This window comes from Salvelinus fontinalis, chromosome 31 (assembly GCF_029448725.1).
Source record: "Salvelinus fontinalis isolate EN_2023a chromosome 31, ASM2944872v1, whole genome shotgun sequence".
Lineage (NCBI taxonomy): Eukaryota > Metazoa > Chordata > Actinopteri > Salmoniformes > Salmonidae > Salvelinus > Salvelinus fontinalis.
Window position 1 is genome coordinate 28798908 of NC_074695.1, and position 21495 is coordinate 28820402.

Below are 21495 nucleotides of genomic sequence, written 5' to 3' on the forward strand. Positions count from 1 at the left end.
TTCGTTATTGTTTCCAATTGAGCCTCATAAGATACCAAATGATATTTAGGTGTATCCAGTATAAATCCCTTTATACAACATGACTGATGAAAGTCTTCCTTTGTTTTCTCCAGCACTGTTGAAGCTATGGGGAGTCCAGGCTGTGACCGCATGAGAAGCACAGTGCACCTACCCTTGATGAGTTTCAGTGACTACTCCCACAGTGGGTCTGCCCTGAGGGCCTGGGAGGAGGAGGACACCAAGCCGCCCCGGGGACTGATAAGTGTGCCTAAACACACAGCTCCTGAACGCAGCCTGCAAGGGGTCTTCCTGCCCTGCTTCGACATGCTCCTCACTGAAAACAGCTCGTGGCTGTTGAAGAAGTCTGAAGCAGCGCCCTCTGTGCTCCCCTGTAAGGCCCTGGAGCAGTGCCCTGTCATCAACAGCCAGGGCCTGGGGCTCCCCTCTGGGCTAGAGGGACAGGTTGAGGAACGCTGTCTGGAGCAGGTTCAGAGCATGGTGTTGGGAGAGGTACTGAAGGACATAGAGACTGCCTGCATACTGCTCAACATTACTCCAGGTAGGAAAACTGTTAAATTACCAAGCTATTGTTTGCCTATAATTTGTTACAATACCATGTTATTACCACCTTATCCTGTGCTATAAACTGCGCTACCGTTTCATATGTTAAGTTCTCCGAAAGGTATAGACCTCATGCCTCTATCAGTCTCAGGGTCTATTATGCTCACTAGAGTTGAGCATGTGACCTGTCACTGTCAGTAGATTGGCTGAGGATAAGAATAAAAGAGCACAGACAAAAGAGCACCTTTCATGCACTACTTTAACAGTTGAAGTACCCCCTTATGCACTATTGGATCTTACTTACAGCAAAGCAAACAAAACAGTGAAGGTCACCATTTAGGTTGGTCTTTCTTTATGCGACACTCCGACTTAATGGCAATGCCACTGACGATAGGCTAAACCCAATGAAAGGAAGTGTCTGAGGCCTCCCCGCCCTGTGCAAATGGCTCTGTTGACAATTCATCATTTCACACACTCACCAACTTGGTACCTGTCATAAAGCAACACAAATATGAGTTCAGAAGTTTCGTACAGTACAATGCACACACACCTCATCTCCTTCTCCTCAAAGGCTCCTTAAAGATGCACTAGCTCACATTTGAATAGGTAACCTATGCATTTGCATGAGTGCCAAAAAGGGATTTATATATAGACTAGATGACTGACGGGGTGCTGTTTTGAAGCTTCCGCGACTCCATCTTGACACTCCCCCACCATTTTTAAGCTATAGAAATGCATTTGTTCATGCTTACATTTGTTTTTGCCACATTTATTCTATCACAGACACCTTAATGCATACATTTAAATTATATTATGTCAGCTAAACATAAAAATAAAACATGAAAATATATATATACAGTTGAAGTCGGAAGTTTACATACACTTAGGTTGGAGTCATTAAAACAAGTTTTTCAACCACTCCCCAAATTTCTTGTTAACAAACTATAGTTTTGCAAGTCGGTTAGGACATCTACTTTGTGCATGATACAACAATTGTTGACACAACAATTTTCCAACAATTGTTTACAGACAGATTATTTCACGTATAATTCACTGTATCACATTTCCAGTGGGTCAGAAGTTTACATACACTAAGTTGACTGTGCTTTTAAACAGCTTGGAAAATTCCATAAAATGATGTAATGGCTTTAGAATCTTCTGATAAGCTAACTGACAGAATTTGAGTCGATTGGAGGTGTACCTGTGGATTTATTTCAAGGCCTACCTTCAAACTCAGTGCCTCTTTGCTTGACATAATGTGGAAATCAAAAGAAATCAGCCAAGACCTCAGAAAAAAAATTGTAGACCTCCACAAGTCTGATTCATCCTTGGGAACAATTTCCAAACACCTGAAGGTACCATGTTCATCTGTACAAACAATACTACGCAAGTATAAACACCATGGGACCACGCAGCCGTCATACCGCTCAGGAAGGAGACGCGTTCTGTCTCCTAGAGATGAACGTACTTTGGTGCGAAAAGTGCAAATCAATCCCAGAACAACAGCAAAGGACCTTGTGAAGATGCTGGAGGAAACAGGTACAAAAGTATCTATATCCACAGTAAAGCGAGTCCTATATCGACATAACCTGAAAGGCCGCTCAGCAAGGAAGAAGCCACTGCTCCAAAACCACCATAAAAAAGCCAGACTACTGTTTGCAACTGCACATGGGGACGATGATCGTACTTTTTGGAGAAATGTCCTCTGGTCTGATGAAACAAAAATAGAACTGTTTGGCCCTAATGACCATCGTTATGTTTGGAGGAAAAAGGGGGAGGCTTGCAAGCCGAAGAACACCATCCCAACGTGAAGCACGGGGGTGGCAGCATCATGTTGTGGGGGTGCTTTGCTGCAGGAGGGACTGGTGCACTTCACAAAATAGATGGCATCATGAGGACGGACAATGATGTGGATATATTGAAGCAACATCTCAAGACATCAGTCAGAAAGTTAAAGCTTGGTCGCAAATGGGTCTTCCAAATGGACAATGACTCCAAGCATACTTCCAAAGTTGTGGCAAAATGGCTTAAGGACATCTAAGTCAAGATATTGGAGTGGCCATCACAAAGACCTGACCTCAATCCTATAGAAAACAAGGAGGTCTACAAACCTCAGACAAACAAACTCAGTTACACCAGCTCTGTCAGGAGGAATGGGCCAAAATTCACCCAACTTATTGTGGGAAGCTTGTGGAAGGCTACCCGAAATGTTTGACCCAAGTTAAACAATGTAAAGGCAATGCTACCAAATACTAATTGAGTGCATGCAAACTTCTGACCCTCTGGTAATGTGATGAAAGAAATAAAAGCTGAAATAAATAATTCTCTCTACTATTATTCTGATATTTCACATTCTTAAAATAAAGTGGTGATCCTAACTGACCTAAAACAGGGAATTTTTGCAAGGATTAAATGTCAGGAATTGTGAAAATTGAGTTTAAATGTATTTGGCTAAGGTGTATGTAAACTTCCGACTTCAACTGTATATAAATATTTCCCCTAAAGTATATATTTTTAAAGTTAAAATGTTACTGTCCCTACTACAACAACAAAAATAATTAAATACATGTTATTTTGTCCTTGAAACATTTATCTGACTGTTCCTTCGGGGGAGTGCCAATATGGACGGCCGGTGGCTTCAATGCCTCTCACTGGGCAGTACATAGCATCAGCAATACAGTGTTTATATACATCATTGGTGCCAACAGTGCCATTGTATTTAACTGTATATATAACTTGCTGTGGATAAATGTTTACCATTATATTGGTCCATCATGAACAACTCATCTCCTGTGCAGACCCCATCGAGTGGAACTGTGGGAACGTCCAGAAGTGGCTGCTGTGGACAGAGCACCTGTACAGACTACCCCAGGTGGGCAAGGTGTTCCAGGAGCTCAGTGGGAAGGACCTGTGCTCCATGACAGAGGAGGACTTCAGGCAGCGCTCAATGCAGTGTGGAGACCTGCTGTACGCTCATCTGGACATCTGGAGATCAGGTAGAACAACTGACAACCTTCAATGGGTCTGTTTACTTGTACTGTGGTATATATAACATGGCATGTATTTCATCTTCGGTGTGGGTCATTCCATTGTAAAATTATTGTGTGTTTTATAGTCACAAGCTGAAGGAATACCTGGCTCATTCACTATACAGATTGTGCTGTAGTTTTCAGGTATTGTCTTGTGTTGAGATCACAAATGTGTAATTCTGTTCTATGTTATTTTTGTCACAGCTGCATGCATGAAGGAGCCCTGCACACCAGGAGATAACAGGTTACATGGTGCTGAGGAGTCGTGGCCAAAGGCAGACTCCTCCTGCTCAGGCCAGCCCATCCACCTGTGGCAGTTTCTTAGAGAGCTGCTCCTCAAGCCACACAACTACGGACACTGCATCCGCTGGCTCAACAAGGAGAAAGGTGAGTGGGCAGGGAGAAGCCATAAGGGTGGAGTGCATGCGGGTGTAGGTGTACATTTTAGGGCAACCCTCCTAGGTTTGAGGCTGAGGGTGTCCTAAAATGTACACCGTACGGGTGAGAAAAGTTTGCCATGGGAGCTGACTTGGGTTATTCAACATTGGGGCTTATCGTGCATTGGTTGCTGAAAAAGGTGAAATGTTCCATCTCTCAAAAATAGTTTTTCTTATAATCATCAGGAATCTTCAAAATAGAAGACTCGGCTTATGTGTCCAGGTTATGGGGCATCAGGAAGAACCGTCCAGCTATGAACTATGACAAGCTGAGTCGCTCTATCCGACAGTACTACAAGAAGGGCATCATCCGCAAGCCTGATGTGTCCCAGAGACTGGTCTACCAGTTTGTCCACCCTGTATGAAGCTGTGGGGCAGCCAGCCAGAAGAGAAGATTAGTGTTGATGATGACTGGAGACCACTATCTAGCCAAACAGGTTTTGGCAAAAGGGTTGTTTTAGCTCCAGCAACGCAATGTATAAACTGCCTCCTGCATTGTGCACTCCTGCCTAATTCCAATATTATTAGGTAAACTGATTGGATATGGGGTTTTGTCATTTTTTATTGCCACATTGCATTAGATATGCAAAGTTTTACATTTCAAATATTTCCAATACTAATTGTCCAATATTTAATTTTCACAAAGGTCAAAACCATATGTCTGTATTCTTTTTCTCTGATTGTGACTTCACATTACTGTAACCACCAGTATTGACTTTTTAAGGTGGTTCCTCTTTCATTTACACTACACAATGTCCCTCGGATATAAAAGCATTCGTACAGTCCATGGCATTTTGTTACATGCCGGGTGAATATTGGAGTGAATGTGTGCAATGTGTTTACTACTGATCTGTAGTGGTATTCCCATGTATGGGGCTCTTCATGAGTCACAAGTAACCACAGCTGTTAACCACACAGATCTGATGTTTACATTGGTAATTTTTTTTAAGTATAGAGAAATTATTTGACTTCGGTGCCCGTTCACTGGCGGAAGAATCAAGTCTAATAGGAATCTGTGAATACAGTAAACTACTGTAATATTAAGCATTTCAATATCATTGCCACATTTCAAGTGCTAGAATCCATATGTAGAGAGAAACACCAGTGATAGAAGCCCTGTTTATACCTGGTTCTAACATGCTGACTTTGTCCTGATCTTGTCCACATTCTGATTGTGCCCACATTTTTAGACAAGTGACGACGATTAAAAGAAACATTGTGATCAAATCTTATAAGTGTAAACAGGCAAGATCAGGTCAAGATCACGCCGAAGGACGTGTGTTAATAGCAGGTATTAACAGGGCTAGAGATTAGTGACTGAATACATACTGTACACATGTTAGAACATAATATTGAATATTTATAATGAGAGTGTGAGCAAGATGTCGTTTGTAAATATTTAGGTATAATGACCTAAAGCATACTGTATATCCTTCCATGTGTTTACATACTGAATGTGTCTAAAATAAAATGACACAATAATGTGTATTTTTCTGCTTTCTCATCAAGCACCCTGAGACTACAATCATACAATATCACAATGTACAGTCAAAATCAATTCAAGAAACACACAAATGACACAAAACGTTTTGTTTGTATTCTCAACAAACTTGTTTTCCCCTTTCAAACCAATATCGCAATATTGACACCATCACAACAACTTTGATTCAGGATTTTCATTACTATCATAATTATTATCATAATCATAATCATCTTTATGCATATTTAAATGAACCTTTTGTTACATTAAGATGAACAGGCACTACACCAGTTAGGAGATCAAATTACATCACTAACTAGAAACATACATACACTGCTAATACAGGGGTTTCACGACATGAGCCGTGTCCCCCTTGTGTGCATAAGGAAGAGAAAAATCAACATAAAAAAGCATTTACATATACACTGTTTTTACTGCCTCAACATAGTTAGGTTTCCTTTCCAACTCAACACAGTTGTACAGTTACAATAGAATATAATCTTTAAATTACATCATCATATACAAATTTGACAGCGTGGGGTAACGTCACGCTCTGGTACATTGACAATTCCATTGCAATGAAATTCATACGATATGGTACCTATTACTTAATATGCTTTTCCATTGCTGTTATTTTGTTGTAACACATTTACATGTATGACACTACATTTTTCTTAGTATTCGATCACTTGCATTTTTTTTCTTTTTTTTCTTTACAATTACACAACTCATGATGATAAGGATTTTTGCCCCCAAAATATATACCCGAGATGTTTGTGTGTTCCTGTGTGTGTGTGTGTGTTCCTGTGTGTGTGTGTGCGTGTGTAAAGGACATAGGATATCTTGATGATATTAGTTATTTTTGCTAGGCTGGACAGCTTACACTAATACACATTACTTGTGAGCTGGTGATGTGATCTCTCAACAGTGATACCAAGACCTGGTGAAGTCTCCTCTTAAGCCTTAACCTAAACACATCCTGTCGTTAGAAAATGTTCTACGACATCAAACTTGAAGAGAGACCTACTGTATAACCTCATGTTCATGAGCATTCTGCTCTCACAACATCATTGCATGTGTGATTTAAATAGCTTACCATTGGCAACAATATTTGCATCGGACAACATCTGATAAGTTAGATTTCTCAACAAGTACTGTAGTGTTTTCTGTATATTTAAGCAATAAGGCACGGGGGGGTGTGGTATATGGCCAATATACCACGGTTAAGGGCTGTTATTATGCACGACGCAACTCGGAGTGCCTGGATACAGACCTTAGCCGTGGTATATTGGCCACATACCACAAACCCCAGAGGTGCCTTATTGCTATTATAAACTGGTTACCAATGTAATTAGAACAGTAAAAATACATGTGTATTCAAAGCAGGGGCTGCATTAGGTGTGAGCATGTGAAGTATACTACTGGGAGCAATCTAAAGTAGAGTTAATTACTGTAGACAAAGAAATGATTTCTGATATACTGTGGTCACTGTTGTATGCAACTGGCCTACCTGGTTAAATAAAGGTGAAATAAAAAATGCTCTTGTCTTCCCCCATGTGGATCGCCTATTGAATGAACACAGAAATATTCAGAGGACAGGAAGCAGTTAGTTGCATGAGTTGCATCTTGACAAGAAAATCCTTGACAGGGTTATGTGATATGTGAGTTATTGCATGTATAGAGAGAGTTTTATGCATTTTCGGATTTCGGTCATTCTTTGGCCTAAGTAGGTAAATGGGCTCAAAACCACTTTTTTTCTGGTAGCGTTCTGTATGACAATGGAACAAAACATGCCTAGTTAAATACAGCATGTCTCCTTCCATGCCCCTACAATAGTACATTCATGTCCACGTTTCCATTTTAAGACAAGGATCTGCAGCATGGTACCGTCAAGATTGATGTTCCTATTTTACCAGGAGACAACCATCGAACAGTAACATAGTTCAAAACCATTTTTCCTATATGCTGTTATCCCCCTACAGCAGGAAAACAACTAAATTCACATTAAATGTGCCTGAATACATCACCTGAACAATCAAATTGTCCAAAACGTTCTTGCCAGCACTGACAGATTAAATCAAAGCAAGCTGGTGATAATACCTTGCCTACTGACCCTAAAATGCAGAAGTTCCCTCACAGGTATTCTAGATATTACACAGCAATAGATCCAAATGAACAGATATTCTAAAAATACCTCGCAATTAACAGAAATGAGATGTTATGATTCAATGGTGGTGATGGGAAGAGAGAGAAAAAAATCTATCCAGCCTCTCCACTTCCGGGTATGAAGGCAGACACAAGCTCATAGTGTTATTCCAATGCTGTGTCTGTGTCTAATGGTGAACTCTGGTCCTCTGCATTGGTCATATCAGGGGATTAGTTGCATCTTGTAGCCTTAATATGGCTTGGAGGTTAAGGGAATGCATGTTGCATAGCACATGCTGCTATTGCAAACCAATTGAGAAACAGAGACAAACAGATACTGTACCACTGCACAACTGGTAAAAGGGATGAGACCAAATCACAAAAGAGAAAATAATAAAATCTAGGATACATTTTGTGGTACTTTTAACACTACACAGCATTCCCAATGTAAGGAGGAGGACTGAACACACAGCATCGAAACTGCTACACAAAACGGTGTCATATATACACAACGCAAGCTGAGTAGCTTGTTCTGGTTAAACCGGCAGGTAAATAGAATTGGTTACATTATCGTCACACTGTTATAGGAGAATATACTGCAAAAACGTTGAATCATCTGCATGATCTTTATATTGAACACAGCTACACAAATGTGTCCCTGCATTGGCTTGATGTTACAGTATGTTTGAGTGTGTGTACACTGGAATAAATGCTGCTCCTGTTTTAGTGTTTATGTCCTCCTCACTCCAAATACTGGATAAATATAATATAATATACTACTAATATACTAAGATTTTATTTAGGCAAGACTCTGATTGGCGCATCTGTTGGGCAAGGGATGTGTTGCTCGTAAGTCTCTGGCTATGTGCAGTGCGATTGGATGAGACAGTCCGAGCTGCCTCCAATGGCATGTCCTCCTCCTTTGGGGTCATTAGATCTCCTCAACGTAATTGGCCGGGTACAGTCCCTCTCGGCCTGTATCCAGGCGACCTCTACACCAGCCTTGGTCATCTTCATCCTCAGTCTTGGTCAGTTCATCACCTGTGAAGAACATATGTACATTACTCCTTAAAACTTCTTGTCAATACGGGGGCGCTGTTTTCACTTTGGAAAAAATCGTGCCCAAATGAAACGGCCTCGTACTCTTTTCTATATCATACAATATGCATATTATTATTACTATTGGATAGAAAAGACTCTCAAGTTTCTAAAACTGTTTGAATTATATCTGTGAGTAAAACAGAACTCATTTTGCAGCAAACTTCCAAATAGGAAGTGAAAAATCTGAAAACGAGGCTCTGTTTCAGGGCCTGCCTATTGAACTGGCTTTTATTTATCGATATGCATGCACTTCATACGCCTTCCACTAGATGTCAACAGGCAGTGGAAGATGGAATGGGGTGTCTAGCTTGATCTGAGGTCGAATGAGAGCTTTTGGAGTGACAGGTCCGGAATTTTCTTTGTCTTCCAAGGCGCGGAGCTCGACATTGTCTTCTGAAAAGCGTTTTGTTTACACGGCGAATATCTCCGGCTCTGATTTTATTTGATACCTATGATAATAACATCATAAAGTAGGTTTTTTCAACCGAGTTTTATCAGTTTATTCAACATTTATTGGGACTTTTGGAGTTTTCCGTTCTTTGCGTCAAGAGAGGATGGGAATGTTAGCAACCTTGGCTAGCATTGTGGCGCGAATTCGACAGAAGAAATGGACATTCTAAAACCAAACAACGATTTATTCTGGACCAAGGACTCCTTGTACAACATTCTGATGGAAGCTCAGCAAAAGTAAGAAAACGTTTATGATGTTATTTCGTATTTCTGTGTAAAATGTTGAGTCCTATTCTCCGCCGTTTTGGTGAGCGCTGTCTCGCAATAACGCAAGCTGTATGTTATGGTAAAGTTATTTTTTTTAAATCTAACACAGCGGTTGCATTAAGAACCAGTGTATCTTTCATTTGCCATACAACAAGTATTTTTATGTAAAGTTTATGATGAGTTCTTTGGTCAGATTAGGTGAGTGTCCAAAATATCTCCGGAGATTCTGGTGAATCGATGCTACGTATTCACAATGTATAATCAGGATTTGTAGCTCTAAATATGCACATTTTCGAACAAAACATAATTGTATTGTATAACATGATGTTATAAGACTGTCATCTGATGAATTTGTTCAAGGTTAGTGATTCATTTTATCTCTATTTTGTCGGTTTTGTGCAAGCTATTTTTTGCGGGGAGTAAATTGCGTTGTGTGTTTGGCTACTGTAGTGAGCTAATAGAAATATATATTGTGTTTTCGCTGTAAAACACTTTAAAAAAATCGGAAATATTGGCTGGATTCACAAGATGTTTATCTTTCATTTGCTGTACACCATGTATTTTTCATAAATGTTTTATGATGAGTATTTATATATTTCACGTTGCTCTCTGTAATTATTCTGGCTGCTTTGGTGCTATTTGTGATTGTGGCTGCAATGTAAAACTATGATTTATACCTCAAATATGCACATTTTCGAACAAAACATAAATGTATTGTATAACATGTTATAAGACTGTCATCTGATGAAGTTGTTTCTTGGTTAGTGACTAATTTTATCTCTATTTTGTCGGTTTTGAGAAAGCTACCTATGCGGTGGAAACATGGTGAAAATATGCGGTTGTGTGTTTGGCTATTGTGGTTAGCTAATAGAAATACATAGTGTTTTCGCTGTAAAACATTTTAAAAATCGGAAATGATGGCTGGATTCACAAGATGTTTATCTTTCATTTGCTGTATTGGACTTGTGATTTCATGAAAATTATATTATATGATATCCCTGTCCCGTTAGGCTAGGCTATGCTAGTCAGCTCTTTTGATGAGGAGGATCCCGGATCCGGGATGGGTATTAAGTAAAGGTTTTAATCAACATGCATTCTATGCTCTTTTCCATGGTCAATAGTACATCTGGTCACCTTCATCGTTTCCTTTATCATGTCACTATTAGCAAAGATCAGGCAGGATGTGCACCATGTGGTTATGAAGGCCCTACTAACACCATCTAACATAGGGACATTCAGAAGACAATTGCTAATAACTAGCAGGTGCCTGTAATTGAAGGAAGTGGAATATGGCCATTATTGACTAACCACTACTATCTTCCTCCAGGAATAGAGGGGCTTCGAAATGGGATGAACAGAGATAGCGGGACATTTCCTGAGACCTCATCTCCACCCCCCTATCAAGCCAGCCTGTCCATGATACACCATGTGATACTGATAGTGTCAGTTACAGAGTTTGGCTCACACTGTTGGACTCAAGAATAGGCTTTAGCTGCAAATGCATTGTAGCCAAATGAAGAGACATCAAAGATGGTGAAGTGTTGTCGTTGCTTACCAGCTTTGAAGGTGAGTTCGTCTTGTTCCTGTCCGTCATAATCATACAGAGCACGCACTCGGACCCCGGACGCGGTCCCGGTCCCAGCACCTCCTTTCCCTGCACTGCCAGAGTCTTCCTCGAAGGAGTTTCCATTTCCACCCCCGTTGGTCTCACCGCCTGAGTAGGCTGCAGGCGCATCGTCATCGGACCACTCAGTGGAGTAGGCCTGGTTCTTTTCATAGCTGCTCACACTGCAATGGAAGAGTTAGGGAAGATACAGGGGTTTGATCGGGAGAATTTAATCAAAAATACAAACATTACTGTACCGTAGACTAGAGCAACTGTTATTAACAGAGTGAATGAAATACATAAATAATCAACATCAATCCAGTCAATTATATGGAGACTGCAAAAAAAGTAATGGCATCATGTTAGATCCCAGGGTGTATGATACAATTTAAATAGTTGGACTAGGGTAGGTCCTGGCGTGGCAGTAGCTGGTGTGTAGCGGTAGATGGTTTGTGTGGCGGTAGCTGGTGTGTGACAGTAGCTGGTGTGTGACGGTAGCTGGCGTGTGGTGGTAGATGGTGTATGTGGCAGTAGCAGGTGTGTGGCAGTAGCAGGTGTGTGTGGCAGTAGCTGGTGTGTGTGGCAGTAGCTGGTGTGTGTGGCAGTAGCTGGTGTGTGGCAGAAGTAGCTGGTGTGTGGCAGAAGCTGGTATGTGGCATTAGCTGGTGTGTGGCAGTAGCAGGTGTGTGTGGCAGTAGCAGGTGTGTGGCAGTAGCAGGTGTGTGTGGCAGTAGCTGGTGTGTGTGGCAGTAGCTGGGTTGTGTGGCATTGGCTGGTGTGTGTGGCAGTAGCAGGTGTGTGGCAGTGGTGTTTGATCAGTGTTTTGGTCCTCTCACCTGCCACGGTCACCAGGTGGTGCCACATGATCAGCGCTGATGCTGATCAATTGAAGGAAGACAGAAAAACAAATGATATGGCATCATAGGAGATATCGATATGAACCCTGGCATGTCATTGTGTGTGTGTGTGTGTGTGTCAGTAGTAGTTTGACCAGTGGAGTGGTCCTCTCACCTGCCACGGTCTCCAGGTGGTGCCACATGGTCAGTGCTGGGGGTCGGTGGGGCCCCAGCCGGCTTCTGCACCTTCTCCCTCTTAACAACAGCAGCAGTAGCATCTGGGTTGTACTCCTGGGGGTCAGAGCAGAGGATTAATACTTCTGAAAGTCTATACTGAAGCAGAGCCTCAGATCTGGCCAATGTCCTTAACTTTTCCTTTTAAATCAGAAAGTAGGCTAAATCAACAATCTTACAAATACAAGAAACTCTATTAAGAAGTCGTATCAAAAAGCAATATTTGCATCTGGGGGGGAATTAATAAAAAAATACCTGAACCTTTGTTACATGTTGTAAATAATCCTGAAAAGCAAGTATATGGATGAAATACAGAGTATATAGGCCGCAGTACCTCGAACATTGGCCAGTTCATATGCATGCCAGGGCCATGGTGGTTGCCAAACCACTGCAGGTCCTCCTGTGTGTTGGCACCCAGGATGGTGCGCTCCAGTTCTCTGTATACTGTGCCATAGCTGGGGAGAGGAGGACAGAGAGCACATTGTGACACGCAGAGAGAGACGGAGCCTGTTTAACTAAGCAATAAGGCCCGAGGGGGTGTGGTATATGACCAATACACCACGGCTAAGGGCTGTTCTTATGCACAACGCAACGTGGAGTGCCTGGATACAGCCCTGACTGTTTTGTCATACCCATGGTATATGGTCTGATATACCATGGCTGTCAGCCAATCAGCATTCAGGGCTTGAACCACCCAGTTTTTATGAGACAATAACACATTAGGGCTGCCAGCGCCAACTGTCCAGCACTAATGGTGCTGTTTCCTGTAGAGTTTCTAGCTGTTTATGAAGCTCCACTACTCAGAACAGGGTGGAATAATTGAAAGACAAAGCCATTCGGTCAAATCATAGCATGTGGTGAAGCTACACTGAACATAGACAGTACATTTGCATTCAAATTGACGTAGTGAGGTGTAGTCGTGACAGATGGGTATTATTTCACCAGAAGGTGGAGACAAAAACACAGAATAACTGACAGTCAAGCCCTACAAATGACGACATTTCATGGTGATACTGCCAAGAATTGAGAAGTAAGATGCTTTAATGGACAATAAAATGGGCGATTCAAATGCATCCACAGCACATAAAAGTTACAAGTGACTTTTCTCTTTTCACCGCTGTCACTGGGACACTGTCTGTATTTGCATAACTGTATTAGAGGGAGCTGAGGACTGGGTTTTTAGCTATTAGCTTACCATTACCCTGTCTATGGTTGATTTATGGGTTATCACCAATACTGTGGTCCGAAAGGCCCATGTTAGTACTCCACACCACACCATAAAAGCCGATACTCATCCTCCATTCAGATCATAAACCAAGACTATGCATCCAGGAAACAGCTTGAATTAACTCCTTATTCCAATCACCATGGAACCTGGCTTTGTATCACATGCAATTTGATCCACAGTCAAGAATATGACAAGAGTTCACTCTGACATGATGCAATTTGGCTGAAATGTCATTAACTGCATCCTCTGTATAATTGGTGTTGTCTCTGAAAGACTGAAATGTGTTGAAATTAATCTATTTGAAAGGAACTGTAATGAAAGCAACATCATAAGCACATTGGAGTAAATTCCCTCTGAATGTAATATTTCAACTAATCCATAGACTCGACTAATAACAAAAAGGAATGCCAACGAGCGCTTAAAGAAGAGATCAATACTGTAATGAAGGTATTCTGACTATATTAGATACACTAATGTAGAACATCTTTTCAAGGCAGATTTGCTGTTGTGTAGATGACTCCAAGTCGATAATATGTACATACGTATACGTACTGTACCAACTGAAAATGAAGACAAACATGTTTTTCCTCTATAACCTTTCAATTCAAAGGCCATGTGGGAGGAAAGGTTGATGGAGGTGATTTAATACAGCAGGATGGGCTACAGTATGTATGGGACGATAGAGGATAACACCAGTCACTGACCTTTGGTTCTCAGTGAGATTGAGGTGGCGTTTGATGTCCAGCAGGATCTCCTTGAGGAAGGTGAGCCTTTTGACCTCGTGCTGCTGGCACTGGTCAAACACCTGCTCCATGCTCTCCTGGTACGGGGGAGTGACAGCACTCAGCTCTGACAGAGACTTCTCATACTTCTCCTTAGCCTGGAGGAAGACAAGGACAATATCAGCTCTGACAGAGACTTCTCATACTTCTCCTTAGCCTGGAGGAAGACAAGGACAATATCAGCTCTGACAGAGACTTCTCATACTTCTCTTTAGCCGGGGGGATGATAAGGACAACACGAGGAGTTGGACACAGTGTATTTCATCCACAAGAGGTAAGAAGAGCTATGTTACTGCAGACAGATGTAATGTATCAATATAATCAACAATAGGCAGTGCAAACATTTCTGCTATTTTTGCTACCAGAGCTCTGTGAATAGAGTGGGAGATCCACCTTCATGGATGATTGTGGTGGCAGGTAGACTAATGGTTAGAGCATGGGGCCAGTAATCGAAATGGCCTGGATCGAATCCCCGAGCTGACAAGGTAAAAATCTGTCGTTCTGCCCATGAACAAGGCAACTGTTCCTAGGCCGTCATTGTAAATAAGAATATGTTCTTAACTGACTTGCCTAGTTAAATAAAATAAATGTCCTGTCTGATCACTAGAGTAATCTGCCACACTGAGTCGTCCACACTGCGTTGATTCTGTTTTTCACAGCTTATTTCACTTAAGCCGCTAACAGAAACAGACTAATGTACTTAGTATACTGCAATAACACACACACTATGGTGTTAATAGCACCATATATATTTTAAAACAGATGGAATGACACTAGATAACATGGAATTTTCTCCTGTTTGATATGGAGAACGTCAAATGGCATCGTGTAAATTCAGCTCGAAGTCTTACCTCTCATACATTTGTACAGAAAAGGTTGTCATGTCATTTTGTTGCTCTATCTTCCATTTGTCAGACCCTGAGCCTCTCTGTCTCACCTTCTGAACATCGTGTTTGCACTTGTCTGTTTTCTCGTGGAGTTTCTTCTGCTGGTCAGTTGTGACGGAGGCCTGTGTCTTCCCATCTGCCTCGCGGGTGGCGGCCAGTTTCTCCTCCTTACACGCCATATGATATGTTTTCTTAGCGGTCTCCATCTGTGGAAACACATACAGAATCTTAGTATCCCTATAGATAAACGGTATAAATACTAATACATCTAAGCATGACAGTGACTTAATTGAGTTACTTTCGCAAAGGCAATGTTGTTCTCTGATGCTAAGCTTGGATGAGTGATGCAGCAAGAGTCATTATGGTACACAAAACAGAACTAACACATATGCCAATAGCTACAGTACCTAGCTGTTTGGCAGAGCAATTTGTATGTTGACTCAGATGTAGGTAAAACAGCCATTGTTTTGAAGATGGCCTCTGTAAACCCTATTAGGGCTGATTCAAGTGGGTCCTAGTCCAAGGACAACTGTGTAGTGTGCATCACCTATCCTACACACATGCAGTACCTTTGCAGCCATACACACTCTTCGGGAAAAAGGAGCTAACTAGAACCTTAAAGGGTTCTTCGGCTGTCCCCATAGAAGAACCCTTTGTATTCCCTTTTTCATTTCAGGTAGAACCCTTTTGGTTCCCTTTCAACAGAGGGTTCTACCTGGAACCAAAAAGGGTGCTCCTATGGGGACAGCCGAAGAACCCTTTTGGAAACCTTTCTTCTAAGAGTGCAGACTGATGCACAGCCAAATGAACTAATCTAACCAGCTGTGGTCTCAGAGATCAGTCATGAAGACAGCCAAGTGCATCAAATGCCTACTCACATATCAAATATACATATACAATATGTACCCTATATTGGATTTAAGAATAAAGTGGTTTTCCTGTTAGAAATGCAAGTACACATGGAAGATACAACAGATCCCCTTCCCTAACCCTTCCAGTCAATTTACCTCTTTGAGTTTCTTGGCCCATGGTTTCTGGGCCTTCTTGAAGCCCTCGTCGGCCTCTTTGGCCTCCTTGAAGCCTCCGATCATCTGCTTGTGGTACGCCTCCTTCTGCCAGTTCTTGACCTTCTCCAGGTCTTCGTTGAGCAGGCCGTTCTTCACCTCCTGGTGCAGCTCACTCACCTTCTCAGCCTCGGTCATCACACCCAGCCACGCCCTCTCCACGGTGCCATACTGTGGTCCTGGGGTTAGAGAATATCACACGGGGACATTCAATCAGAACATATAGATGGCAGAAAAATATGATGGAAAATATGACCGTGACCAACTCAGTGTTAGCCCTGAGATTGGAAGGTTGGGAATTTGATCTCTGACCAAGTCATACCAAAGACTGTAAAAATGAGACCCAATGCACCTGTGCGTGGCACTAAGCATTAAGGAGATAGATTGGGGTTAAGGCCCTGCGATAGACTAACATCCTGTCCAGGGGGTGTACTTGTACATCAAGCTGACTCACTCTACAGAATCAGGAAATAGGCTCCTGCTCCTATGAGGTGTTCCGGCTCATGCAAGGCTACTTACATTCAATCAAAACATATAGGTTTCAGAAAATATGATTGTTGTCATCTTACAGAAAACACTCACAATACAGCTGAGCAGTGAGACGAAGGAAATGAATTTAACATGGGATGAAGACCTCAAAACAGACTGCAACAAAAGCCACCATATGAGTAGCTTCTAATCCACACAGTAAGATTTGGTTCATTGATTGAACCTCTCCAATCCCGATGCTGACCTTTCTCGATCAGCTGTCTCCATCTCTTGGACCAGGCGGTCAGCTGGTCACCATAGGCCTTCTCAATCTTGGCACGTTCCTGAAGGCAGCCCATGAGGTCATTGCAGAGCCGGTGGCCGTCGTCAATCCGCTTGACGGCACGCTTGTAGTTCCCCACCTGAGAATAGTGAGAGATTATATTAAAGGTCCAAGTTACATAAAATAGGAAAACACAAGGCTTCCCTTGAATTGACATACTGGTATCAATGATTGAGGATGAGGATGCAGTCATTTGCACACAAAAAAATATTGCAAGTGCAATACGCCAAATCTCTAAGACCACGAAGATATTTTGAGATGGAAATAACTAATCTGATGGGCCAACATAAACTGTAAATTAATTTCCTTTCTTGAGAGAGTCAAATTAGAAATGTAGTCAAATGAAGTTAAATACTACAACTCTGATGTAGTGATGAAAATGATATATTATCTATTAATACCCTTGAGTAACAAAGTATCATCTGTACTCTCTTTCATCATTCTCATACTACCTTAAGAGATGCCACCTTAAGAGATGCCACCTTAAAGACGTCATCCAGTGATTTTGGAACTATTCCTGCTGAAAAGTGATATCCCAAGAATAATGACAGTAAATTATACACACTAAAGGGTCAAAAAATATGTTTTTAGCAAAATAGTGTTTTTTAGACACCTGCAAACTTCAAGGAGTAGGCCATTCTATGAGTTGCTCTGATGGTGACTTTGTGATGTCATCGGCCTCCCCCTTGCTTGAGGAAAAATAGATGAGCGATAGAGAACAGAATAGGAAAGGCCCACCCCCCACTTGTGCCATGTCAGGAGGATACCTGGACCACCTTTTGAGATGTGCCTTTTATGAAGTAAATCAGGTCTTAAATGAGGTGAAAGGGAGTCTGGAATAGGACTTTATTATACGCAGTACAGAGATCTGAGGCCCCTCCCCCCAGTGCCTGCAGGAGGCGTGAGCTCATGGTGCATGACGGAGGGGGGGGGGGGGGGGGGGCTCGTGCCTGTGCATGTGTAGTTATGCAATTGCAGCGGCTTTGTGTGAGTGTGTGTGCGCTCTGTGTGTGTGTGTGTGTGTGTAATGGCCCGTGCATGTATGTGTGTTTGTCCCTGTGTGTGCGCGCACACGTCTGTGTGTGTGCGCGCACATGTCTGTGTGTGTGCTTGTGCACTGTGACTGCTATAATCCTGTACTCTGCTCTAATGCAGGCAGACAGATTATCAGGGATAGGACACTGACAGGATGAGGCAGAGACAGGAATGCAGCCCACAGTCACAGACCACTCTGTCCATTCAGACAGGATGGGCCCTGGGCTGGGTGGGACAGGTGTGGGGTACAGGGTACAGTGATTGCATCTGATTGCAGCAACAACAACCCGACACACACAAACTTGAGTTCTCCACTTCAGGTTATCAACAGTGTCTGTAACCATACATTGTCCTCTGTGTAAGATTAAAAACAAAGCCCCTTTGATCAGAGTTGACAGTATATAGATGATATACAGATTTGTATTTGGTGTGTTTTTTGTCAGATATGTGCTTTTCATATCAAAACATCTAGCCCTGTGAGAGTCATTATGCTATTCACTATGCTGTGGCCGGGGCTTTCTTGGCCACATAGAGATCTATACAGGGCAGGTGCATGTGGGCTGAATGGCTCCCTCAGTGCTGCTTCTAACTGAGAGGCTCTGTCTGTCTGTGTGTCTGTGATCCTCCTCCATACGATCACACAAAAGGGTCTCTGTGTTCAGTGAATTCATTAGCACTAATTGGATATGTTCTGTGCAACAACAACAATATCAACGCATTGGAATTATCAACCATATTCCTATGGATCTTCGCGGAAATGAAATGACCTATTGTATCATGTTTGTTTTCTGTTGTCAATAACCTTTTCAAACAGAGAAAAGAAAATGGAGACAGTCATGTCCATGTTTAATGTCTTCTAAAGAGGGATTGTTGTGTGTGACTTGTCTTATAAAGGTCGATAGGTTTTCCTTCATAGCCCAGAAGAACAGTATGGATGTTTTTTTCTGAAGTACCTCCCAAAAGCTGTCCATAGCGTCGTCAGCAGCAGCAGCAGATTCATCGTAGGACCCCGACATTTTCCTGGTTGTGGCAAAGCAGGCTAAACTCTAAATGTGTCAGCAGCAGAGCTGGGTTCCTCATGCACTGGAAGAGAAAGAGAGAAAGAGGAGAAAAGGAGGAAAGAGTGAGAATGCATAGATATAAGTTACACAAAGAAATGTATAAAATGCAATACAGTAGAACATCCTACACTCTTAGAAAAAAAGGTGCTATCTAGACCCTAAAACTATTCTTCGGCTGTCCCTATAAGAAAACCATTTGAAAAACCCTTTTTGGTTCCAGGTAATGAAATCCAAAATAGTTCTACCTGGAACCAAAAAGGGTTCTCCTATGGGGACAGCCAAAGAACCCTTTTGGAACCGTTTTTTCTAAGAGTGTACAACATTCATCATTTACGACATGATGTGATATGATATACAATACTTGGGCTCTCTATGGTATTCAGAAACCATGTTTTCCATAACCACTCAATGAGCAGCACTGATGAAAGGCTTCCTTTGGAGGCTCTGAGACAGCTCTAATAATAAGGTAAACATAGTATTCTGTCCCCATGAATACTGCTCCCTGGCCCCAGGGAAGAGAAAGGCCATTTTCCACATGCCTGTCCCAGAAACCATAGCACAAACACCACAGGGCACAGGGCACACAGCATCACTGTCATCATGGAGGTATGACCCTGCATTGTACTACATAGTAGCTATGCATAAAGCGTTCCTCTACCCTGACATATTCCATCTGGAAGACTGTAACACTACACATTGACTGCACACAGACATGTAGGCATACAAACACACATGCACGTGTGCAAACGCACGCAAGGCGTGAGCACATTGACACAAGCACACACATGGACACAGACACACACACCTGGAATTCCGTTTGGAAAATGTGTCGCCAGACAACGTGATCGGGAAGATTTTAATTTACCTGCCATTTGCAAAATTTACCGGACCCATATGCATTGGGTGCATAACCCATTAGTTCGTCCATCAACAGAGTTCAGAATTATAGAAATCCCATTTAGATTATGGAAATGTTTCTAACAGAATGTGCAACTCATGTAATGAAGCAGCCAATAAAACGTAATTTTCAAATATTTGCCAAAATACAATTCGCAGGAAAACACCATTCTAAACAGTTGAGTATAATTTTAAATGTTGAGACAAGAAGGGAGGTGTGTGTGGCAAAGATACAGACGAGTCTCTCTCCAGAATGGCTCAACTGTCTCTTGCCAATTCTTGCACATTCATTGTGAATTGTCTGCCCTTTGATAAACATGTTTTATCAATTCCCCATTACATACAGTACCAGTCAAAAGTTTGGACACACCTACTCATTCAAGGGTTTTACTTTATTTATTAGACTATTTTCTACATTGTAGAATAACAGTAAAGACATCAAAACAATGAAATAACACATATGGAATCATGTAGTAACAAAAAAAGTGTTAAACACATCAAAATATATTTTATATTTGAGATTCTTTAAATAGCCACCCTTTGTCTTGATGACAGCTTTGCACACTCTTGGCATTCTCTCAGCCAGCTTCACGAGGTAGTCACCTGGAATGCATTTCAATTAACAGGTGTGTCTTCTTAAAAGTTAATTTGTGGAATTTATTTCCTTCTTAATGCGTTTGAGCCAGACAGTTGTGTTGTGACAAGGTAGGGGTGGTATACATAAGATAGCCCTACTTGGTAAAAGACCAAGTCCATATTATGGCAAGAACAGCTCAAATAAACAAAGCCAAATGACAGTCCATCATAACTTTAAGACATGAAGGTCAGTCAATCCGGAGAATGTCAAGAACTTTTAAAGTTTCTTCAAGTGCAGTCGCAAATACCATCAAGAGCTATGATGAAACTAGCTCTCATGGAGGACCGCCACAGGAAAGGAAGACCCAGAGTTACCTCTGCTGCAGAAGATAAGTTCATTAGAGTTAACGGCACCTCAGATTACAGCCCAAATTAAGGGTTCACAGCATTAAAGTAACAGACACATCAACAGCAACTGTTCAGAGGAGACTGTCACGCCCTGATTAGTTTCACCTGTCCTTGTGATTGTCTCCACCCCCCTCCAGGTGTCACCCATATTCCCTATTACCCTCAGTGTATTTATACCTGTGTTCTCTGTTTGTCTGTTGCCAGTTCGTCTTGTTTAGTCAAGTCAACCAGCATGGTTTTTCTGTGCGCCTGCTGTTTCCAAGTCTCTGTTTTTCTAGTCCTCCCGGTTCTGACCTTTGCCTGCTCTGACACTGAGCCCGCCTGCCTGACCATTCAGCCTGCCCTGACCTCGAGCCTGCCTGCCACTCTGTACCTCCTGGACTCTGACCTGGTTTATGATCTTTTGCCAGTCCCTTGTTTTATAATAATTATCAGAGACTCGAACCATCTGCCTCTCATGTCGGCATCTGGGTCTCACCCTGTATCGTTATAGAGACTGCGTGAATCAGGCCTTCATGGTCAAATTTCTGCAAAGAAACCACTACTAAAGGACATCAATAAGAAGAGACTTGCTTGGACCAAGAAATAAGAGCAATGGAC

The 21495-nt window shown here is 42.0% G+C and overlaps 2 protein-coding genes across 5 annotated transcripts in view; one reads left to right on the forward strand and one right to left on the reverse strand.

Annotated features, from left to right (window-relative positions):
* The first annotated feature begins 126 nt into the window (after nt 1–126).
* Nucleotides 127–4392, forward strand: LOC129829996 (SAM pointed domain-containing Ets transcription factor-like). The gene is made up of 4 exons (XM_055892097.1): nt 127–559; nt 3360–3557; nt 3795–3977; nt 4214–4392. The coding sequence occupies exons 1-4, from the start codon at nt 127–129 to the stop codon at nt 4390–4392; spliced, it is 993 nt and encodes a 330-aa protein (XP_055748072.1).
* Nucleotides 4393–5602: 1210 nt separating this feature from the next.
* Nucleotides 5603–21495, reverse strand: part of LOC129829987 (protein kinase C and casein kinase substrate in neurons protein 1-like) — a 50374-nt gene continuing 34481 nt past the window's right edge. For 3 of the 4 annotated variants that reach the window (XM_055892083.1, XM_055892084.1, XM_055892085.1), the window contains 10 exons: nt 18907–19036; nt 16841–16997; nt 16051–16286; nt 15094–15249; nt 14079–14254; nt 12481–12601; nt 12088–12203; nt 11913–11954; nt 11026–11258; nt 5603–8693 (listed from right to left, as the gene is read on the reverse strand). In XM_055892083.1, the coding sequence (XP_055748058.1) occupies nt 8584–8693; nt 11026–11258; nt 11913–11954; nt 12088–12203; nt 12481–12601; nt 14079–14254; nt 15094–15249; nt 16051–16286; nt 16841–16997; nt 18907–18969 (1410 nt within the window). In that variant the 5' untranslated portion in view covers nt 18970–19036 and the 3' untranslated portion in view covers nt 5603–8583. The remainder of the gene's footprint in view (nt 8694–11025; nt 11259–11912; nt 11955–12087; nt 12204–12480; nt 12602–14078; nt 14255–15093; nt 15250–16050; nt 16287–16840; nt 16998–18906; nt 19037–21495) is intronic. The other variant, XM_055892086.1, reaches the window with a different exon arrangement.

Coding starts and splice junctions, on each gene's coding strand:
- LOC129829996 (XM_055892097.1), top strand. CDS start 127: ATGGGGAGTCCAGGCTGTGACCGCATGAGAAGCACAGTGCACCTACCC. Junction 3,558..3,794: donor TCTGGACATCTGGAGATCAG/GTAGAACAACTG, acceptor TTTTTGTCACAG/CTGCATGCATGAAGGAGCCC. Junction 3,978..4,213: donor CTGGCTCAACAAGGAGAAAG/GTGAGTGGGCAG, acceptor TATAATCATCAG/GAATCTTCAAAATAGAAGAC.